The following is an 8,760-nucleotide window of genomic DNA, read 5'->3' as shown; positions in this document are numbered from 1 at the left end:
AGGCAATACAAAAATGAACACAAACAGCTTCTGTCCTCTAAGATCCCCATCCACTGAGCTCCAGGGGGCACCTCTCCTACAACACACCCCTGCTCTGCACAGCCCTCCTCTCTGCCCTCCACCAACCCAAATCCTCCCCCATCTCCAGCTCAAGTTCCACCCGACCAAGTCCCTCTCAGTCCCCCTGCACTCCTGCCACTTTGAGAGATGACTGCACTCATATCTCTAGGCTTTATGAAATGGATGTCATCTCCCTGCTTAGACCTGAGCCTCCTGAAGGCAGAGACCATTTTTAGAATTTTCTAGAAAGAAGACACACCCGTGATTTGCATCAGAACAAGCTTAGGCCCAGCCTGAGCCTTCAACTTGGACACAGGCTCAGTCCTAGCAATCCCTGGCCCCTGCAGTGCTTTATAAACACTGCAGTAGCAAAGTCCACAATCAACTCTGTGACAAGTCAACAGGCCGAGATAATTTGAAAACATGGAGAAAAAAGAATGGTCAAACAAAAGCAAAGGGCTTTGACTCATGCCTTTCCTCTTTCCTCCTCTCAGGGAAATAAAGTCACACCCCCTGCTCTCACTCCTGCCTGGAGGCTTCCAGGGAGGGCTCCCTTGTTAGCCTTCCCTTCAGCCCCTAGGAATATCACCCAGCATTCAAGCTCAGCCTCTCCTCTCCCTTTGCGCACATTTCCTAAAGTCTCAAATAAATATCAAGTTTAGTGAGTGCTGATATTCTATGCCCCTAATGTTTACTTCGAGTATTATTACCTTTCTTCTTTTGCCCGGGGCCATTTCCAAACAAGGGCTGGAGCCAGGCGCCCCAGCAGCTGGGCAAACACACTTCAGGGCTCCTTCCCTTCTGTGGCTCCTGTTTCTCAAACCCTCTGGGACCTGCAGCTCTGGGGGTCTCTTCCCCCAACCCAGTTCCCTCTCCTTTGGACCAGAACAACTAAGCCATGGCCTCCTTCCTGATGGACACACAAGGAGGCCTGGTGTCACCCACTGCTCCAGGGTGGTGTTCTGGGCAGGGGAGCTGCCTCTTGTCCGGGATCCTGCTCTGCTGCTACCTCATGTGGCTACAGAATTGGAGGGAATTGTGAACAGAGAGAGGACAGGGCAACTTCCCAGGCAACAACACTACAATTGCCAATATTTTTAAAAGGATGGGAGCAGGAGGGGAAAGAGACCTTGTCAAAGTCTCGCCTACCAACACTTAGCAGCCACTTTCCTGTCAAATATTCAGAGAGAGAGGTTCACTGAAAGGTATAAGGAAATCCAAGCAAGAAAAAAAGGTTTGAGGAAGAAATCATGAGGCCTTGGGGTGTGAGGAGGCGGGAAAGAGTACAGAAGAGAACTGGCACGGCTGCCAAGTTATCAGTCACCTTCTTATGTTCTTAAGAATCCTGAACTTCTTTTGTTTGACCAGTTTCACCTCCCAGATTCCCATAAAGCACATGGTCTAATCTGTTACCTAAGAGCAAAACAGCGTCACCTCACCTGTTCTCGCCCTCAAATGGGAACGCTGGCCTGGGACTAAAGCGTAGACCGCCAGGCTGAGTACCCTGACCTGAGTCATCCCCAGAGATCAGGAGCCTCCAACAGGGAACCTTCCATTATACTCTTCAAGCAACTTAACAGCTGCACCAACAGTTGCAATGAAAGTTCTAATCTCTTCCCTCCTCCTGTTGCTGCCATTGATGCTGATGTCCATGGTCTCTAGCAGCCTGAATCCAGGTAAACAAGACTGTCTATGAAGGGGAAAATGAGGGGAGGAAATGTGGCAAAACAGGCCACAGACACATCAAAATGCAGCTTCTCTTAGCTGTGGGGTGTTGGGGTGAGTGAGCCTTTCTCAATGCCAGTTTCCTCCTTTACAAAAAACAGCAAACTGTACTTACACCCAAACAACGTTGACAGAGTTAAATGAGATATTGTATGTGAAAATATCTGCAACTGACCGGGCGCAGTGGCTCATCCCTGTAATCCCAGCACTTTGGGAGGTCGAGGTGGGTGGATCACAAGGTCAGGAGATCGAGACCATCCTGGCTAACACGGTGAAACACCGTCTCTACTAAAAATACAAAAAATTAGCCAGGCGTGGTGGCACGTACCTGTAGTCCCAGCTACTCAGGAGGCTGAGCCTGGAGAATTGCTGGAACCCGGGAGGCAAAGGCTGCAGTGAGCCAAGATGGCACCGCTGTACTCCAGCCTGCGTTACAGAGCGAGACTCCGTCTCAAAAAGAAAAAAGAAAAAAAAAGAAAATATCTGTAATTGTAGCTGATCCCCCTCACACACACAGATATGTATGTATGTATATATATACTAGCTCAACAAAGATTTGCTCCCATGCCTTCTCCCCCAACCCTTTTCCAAAAGAGTAACATAATTATCATGGCTAAACTTAATGATGGTGGTGGGAGGGTGCTGAAGGCAATGGTACCTTTACAGAAGATCAGGAAGTCCTTGCTTATATTCTTTACAGTGCACCGGAACGCCACCAACATATCTTAATGCTATTTACTGGTAATGTAATAAACTAGAAAAAGCCTGTCACCAAGTAGTGTCCATATTTGAAGCTTTATCCGTAGCAAGCCCTGCTGTAACAGCTCACATTTTGGGAAGCAGACCTTAGCTTAGGGGTTCCAAATCTGCTCCAGCTTTCACTATAAAGTAGCCCAGCCCTTCACAGAGCAACCACGAAGAACAGACCTGACCTCCATGTATATTTCTGCTTGTGGGCACCATCTCCCCAAAGGCCACTTTGAGGTGAAATGGCTTTGCTACATACTCAGCACCAACTTGGTCCTAAAATCAGGAGGCATTCTCCCTTCTCCACTCCAATTTCCAACATCCCTTCCTTTGTAGAGAGAGTGCTCTGGAAGCTGCTAAGCCCCATAGCCCTAGGGCTTAGACCACTATTCCAAAAGGGAAGACTTTTCCATCACTATGACAGACACCCACGCTACAGTCCTCTGCCTGAACTCAAAGCTCTAGCCCCAACCTGTTTTTCCAGTGTACCTCCCTCTACTCACTAAATAATACTATTCTCCACCCAAACTAACCTATTTGCCCTTCCCTGAACATGTATTATGTTTTCCCATCAGCTCAACTTTGCTCAGACACCCAACTCAAAACCACTTTCCACAGCTTCCTTCAGTTCCTCCCACAGCCAGACATGTGGTCTCCCTCCTGAGAGCCAGCTTAGCCCTGCTGGACACTCTCTTCTTGCACTTATCATCTGCTGCCTTATATTGAGGGGCCTTCATGTGCCTTTCCTGCCTCTACCCCCTGCGTCGGCTGCAAACTACTTGGTGGCACGGACTGGTGCACTGTTTCCATATCCCTCACGCTATTCAGCTCAGTACTCAGCAAACATTAGCTAACCTCAAGAATGCATCCTCAGGTTTCTAAATCAAACCAGGGCTTCACAGCAGCTCTACTGACATTTGGGCTGAACAGTTCCTTGCAGTGGGGGCTGTTCTGTGCACTGTGAGATGTTCAGCAGCATCTGCGTGGCCTCTCTCTACTACATGCCAATAGCAGCCTTCCCTCTCCCTCATCCAAACCCGTTATGGAAGCCAAAAATATCTCCAGACATCGCCGAATGTCCCCCAAGGGAACCACCCTTGGTCAACAACCACTGCTCTACACCAATAGTTCTCTGCATGGCCACACTTTTAGACTCACCTAGACCTTTACACTCAGCCTGGAGAGTCAGGGGGACCTAGATCTTGACTCTGCCACACAATTTGCAACCCTAGACAAGTCGCCTCACTTTTTTGAGTTTCAGTTTTATCATCTTAAAATGAAGAAAATACCACTTGTCACACACACTTGTGAAGATTAAATGATCCGCAGTGTGACCTAGAAAGGGTTTAATAAATGGACTGAGTAAAATTTCTAAGTCGCTCCTAAAGGACGAGGGTGAGGAACCGGGGAAAGCTCCCTGCGCCACCAGGAGGCACCATCACAAATCACGTCGCGGGGGTGGCAGCCGGGCTCAAGCCTTGTTTCCCAGGCAAGCGAAGTTTTGCAGTGTAGGCCTGAGTCTGAGCTACTTAGTGGCTAAAGGAAATAATAGCTCCTCCATCCCCAAAATAAATCTCAGAATAAAGTCTAATCTTATTTTATCTCTTAATCACATACATGCTCAATATGCTTTTCACAGGGTTAAGGGAAATAAAAAGTAAGAATCTATGAGGTCATTAGGAAATAAATTACTTATAATAACAGATTATTCATTAATTGTAATATTATTTAATTATAAAATTACTTATATCAGACACATTGAGAATTCCTATATCACAAGCATTGTTCTAAGCACTTCATACTTACTATCTCATTTGTCCTCACAAATCTAATGCATTTCTTACTTTTTCTTACTTTTCATTTTCAGACTTTGAAAATATTATAAAAATAGAGTTCCAGTATAGCCTTCATCCAATTGTTTTCAAACAATATCTTATGTAACCATAATACAATTATCAAAACCAGGAGATTAGCATTGATACCATAATATTAACTAATCTACAAACGTTCAAATCTTGCTATCCCACTCATGTCCTTTTTCTTCTCCAGACTCCAATCCAAGATCCCACTGAATAAAATGTCAGATCTCCTAGGTCTCCTCCAACCTGGGATAGTTTCTCAGTCTTTTCCTCTCTTTCAGGACCTTGACACTTTTGAAGAGTTCTAGCCAGCTGTTTTGTAGAATGCCCCCGAATATGGGTTTGTCTGATATTTCCGGCTATGTATTTTAGGCAAGAATACTTCAGAAGTGATGTATCCTTCTCTGGACATCCCAGCAAGAGCCCCAGGATGTCGGTATCTCTCATTACTGATGGGGTTCACTTTAAGCACTTGGTTCAGGTGGTGTCTGCCGGGTTTCTCTACTGTAAAGTTACTATTCGTCTCATTGTAATTAATAAGTATCTTATGGAGAGACACTTTGGAAATACGTAAACAGCCTGTTTACCTGGAATGCAGTGGTGTGATCTTGGCTCACTGCAACCTCCACCTTCTGGGCTCAAGCAATCCTCCCACCTCAGCCTCCTGAGTAGCTGAGACTACAAGCACACACCACCACACCCGGCTAATTTTTGTATTTTCAGTAGAGACGGGGTTTTGTCATGTTAGCCAGGCTGGTCTCTAATTCCTGGCCTCAAGTGATTCCCCCACTTCCGCCTCCCAAAGTGCTGGGATTACAGGCGTGAGTCACCATGCCCAGCCTTTTCTTCCTGATTTATTTATTTGGTCAGTTATTTATTTATATCAGCATGGACTCATGAGTATTTATGGGTTGGAATCCATTACTATCATTATTTATTATGTTGCTCATATTGTCCCAAAATTGGCCACTGGGAACTCCTTCCAGCTGGCTTCTATGACCTTTAGACATGTCTCCATCATTTTTTGAGCAGTTCCTTAGTTTCTGACACCACAAGAAGCTTCGGGCTCCTCTTGTGCTTTTCTGTCCCAGCCCTGGATCAGCTATTTTTCCTGGAAGCCCTGGTTCCTTTCATGGGAGAATGATATTTACAGACCATGGGCACTGACTGATAGGCCCATTGCTAGTAGGTGCTGGTGCTTCTAGGCCCTCTAGTGGTCAGAGCTGGGAAATAACACACACGCACATTCATGTACAGTAGTCTCCACTTAATCGCAGTTTCAGTTACCCGCCAACTGTGGCCCCAAAATATTGTTATGATATTGTTATGTTATCTTCAGAAACAGAGAAAGAGAGACCACATTCATATCATTTTATTACTACTATATATTATAATATATATATATTATATATATATTTTTTTTTTTTTTTTTTTTTTTTTTTTTTGAGACAGTCTCACTCTGTCACCCAGGCTGTAGTGCAGTGGTGCGATCTCGGCTCACTACAAGCTCTGCCTGCTGGGTTCATGCCATTCTCCCGCCTCAGCCTCCCGAGTAGCTGGGACTAAAGGCATGCGCCACCACACCCGGCTACTATTTTATTATTTTTAGTAGAGACTTGGTTTCGCCGTGTTAGCCAGGATGGTCTCGATCTCCCGACCTCGTGATCTGCCTGCCTTGGCCTCCCAAAGTTCTGGGATTACAGGCGTGAGCCCCCACCCCAGCCTATCATAGTATATTTTTTAAATTGTTGTATCCTATTAGTTATTGTTAATCTCTTACTATGCCTAATTCATACATTAAACTTTATAAGTATATATGTGTAGAAAAAAATATATATATAGGTTTTGGTACTATCTGAGACTTTAGGTATCTTGGAAGTCCTGTGGATAAGGAAGGATTACTGTACTATTATTAACCACATCTTACAAATTAGGAAAATGAGGCATAGAAAAGTTACATAACTTTGTCCAAAATCACAAAGCAAGTGCGTAGTGGATCTGGGAAATAAAAATAGTGACAGATGCATCATAAATCCTAACAAGTGGAAGTAACTTATTTACACATCGGCATCAGCAGAAAGCCACAAGCCCAATATTCCAGCATAGACACTCTCTTTGGAAAATAACCAGAATTCCACAGCAATAACCACAATGATAACTATCATGTACTCAACACCCGCCTGGGCACTGGGCTCCCACAGCGCTCACTTATTCCCAACAACTCTGAGAGGAGGATTTTACCATCCTCCTTTTACAAATCAGGGAATCGAGGATCATAGAAGCCAAGTGACTTGCCCAAGTTGACATAGTTAAGTGATAGAGCCAATAGCTGACCCCAGGCCTATCTGGATATAAAGTGCACGCTTATGCCACTGTATCAGTGGTTCCCAAAACTGATTTTACGTGGAATGTAAATAAGCTTCTTTTTACTTTAATACTTCTGTGTTTAGTTTAATGCATGTTAGGAAAAAAACTAAGCATACATCAAACCTGTAATTTCACAGATAATATTGCATAGGATGAAGATGTTTTGCAAAATAAATTTATTTAGAGAAAAAGTATAAGGCCGGGCACGGTGGCTCAAGCCTGTAATCCCAACACTTTGGGAGGTCTAGACGGGCGGATCACAAGGTCAGGAGATCGAGACCATCCTGGCTAACACGGTGAAACCCCGTCTCTACTAAAAAATACAAAAAACTAGCCGGGCGAGGTGGCGGGCGCCTGTAGTCCCAGCTACTCAGGAGGCTGAGGCAGGAGAATGGCATGAACCCAGGAGGTGGAGCTTGCAGTGAGCTGAGATCCGGCCACTGCACTCCAGCCTGGGCGACAGAGTGAGACTCCACCTCAAAAAAAAAAGAAAAAAGAAAAAGTATAAAGTGGCCAGGCATAGTGGCTCATGCCTGTAATCACTTGACGTTAAGAGTTCAAGACCAGACTGACCAACATGGTAAAACCCGCCTCTACTAAAAATACAAAAATTAGTCAGGCATGGGTGGTGGGTGCCTATAATCCCAGCTACTTAGGAGGCTAAGGAAGGAGAATTGCTTGAACCCGGGAGGCAGAGGTTGTAGGGAGCCGAGATCGCAACACTGTATTCCAGCTTGGGCGACAGAGTGAGACTCTGTCAAAAAAAGAAGAAAGGAAGGAAGGAATGGAAGGAAGGAAGGGAGGGAGGGAAGGAGGGGAGGGGAGGGGAAGGGAGGGAGGAAGGAAGAAAGAGAGAGAAAGAAAGAAAAAGGAAAAAGCATGAAGTAAATAATACTAAGGGTGGTTTAAGCTATAGAAAAAAATCATAAAGATGGTCTAAAAATGTCTGAAGTTTGGGAGACATAATACTATAGCACCATGCAGCTTCATTTTCAGTTTCCTCTGTGAAACTAGGGTCATATAGCAGTGCAGAATAAAACAACAGACTAAGAATCTTGTACCTGTAGCTGGGTGTGGTAGTGCTTGGGAGGCTGAGGAAGGAGGATCACTTGAGCCCAGGAGTTTGAGGCCACACTGTGCTGTGATCATGTCTGTGAACAGCTATGGCACTCTAGCCCGGGCAACATAGCAAGACCCTGGTCACTAAAAATAAAATAAAATCCTGGACCTGGGTTTCAGCCCTTAGATATGTCCCCATTACCTTTATGAACTTGGGCATTTCATTTGCTCTCTCTGGGACTGTTTCCTCATCTTAAAAAAAAAAAAAGGAGATAGTGATTTAATGAAATTAGTACGGCCCTTGGCCGGATACAGTGGCTAACACCTGTAATCCCAGCACTTTGGGAGGCCGAGGTGGGCAGATCACGAAGTCAGGAGATCAAGACCCTCCTGGAAAACATGGTGAAACTCCGTCTCTACTAAAAATACGAAAACGAGCTGGGTGTGGTGGCACATGCCGCCTGTAATCCCAGCTACTGGGGAGGCTGAAGCAGGAGAATCCCTTGAACTAGGGAGTAGGAGGTTGTAGTGAGCCAAGATTGCGCCACTGCACTCCAGTCTGGTGACAGAGTGAGACCCTGTCTCAAAGAAAAAAAAAATTTTTTTTAATTTTTAAAAATTAAAAAGTAGGCCGGGCATGGTGGCTCATGCCTATAATCCCAGCACTTTGGGAGGCCGAGGCAGGCAGATCACGAGGTCAGGAGATCGAGACCATCCTGGCTAACACGGTGAAACCCCGTCTCTACTAAAAAGTACAAAAAAATTAGCCAGGCGTGGTGGCAGGCGCCTGTAGTCCCAGCTACTTGGGAGGCTGAGGCAGGAGAATGGCATGACCCGGGAGGGTAAGCTTGCAGTGAGCTGAGATCGCACCACTGCACTCCAGCCTGGGCGACAGAGCAAGACTCCTTCTCAAAAAAATAAATAAAATAAAATAAAATAAAAT

General features: G+C 45.4%; 1 protein-coding gene across 1 annotated transcript in view; it reads left to right on the top strand.

The window, feature by feature from the left end:
• The first annotated feature begins 1,443 nt into the window (after positions 1-1,443).
• The window catches only part of CXCL17 (C-X-C motif chemokine ligand 17), a 14,225-nt gene continuing 6,908 nt past the window's right edge, over positions 1,444-8,760 (top strand). The window contains exon 1 of the mRNA XM_017849861.1: positions 1,444-1,736. Within this exon, the coding sequence (XP_017705350.1) occupies positions 1,658-1,736 (79 nt within the window). The 5' untranslated portion in view covers positions 1,444-1,657. The remainder of the gene's footprint in view (positions 1,737-8,760) is intronic.

This window comes from Rhinopithecus bieti, unplaced genomic scaffold, assembly GCF_001698545.2.
Source record: "Rhinopithecus bieti isolate Rb0 unplaced genomic scaffold, ASM169854v2 scaffold_33065, whole genome shotgun sequence".
NCBI lineage: Eukaryota > Metazoa > Chordata > Mammalia > Primates > Cercopithecidae > Rhinopithecus > Rhinopithecus bieti.
The sequence above is the reverse complement of the archived record's forward strand: the minus strand, read 5'-3'. Positions and strand labels throughout refer to the sequence as shown.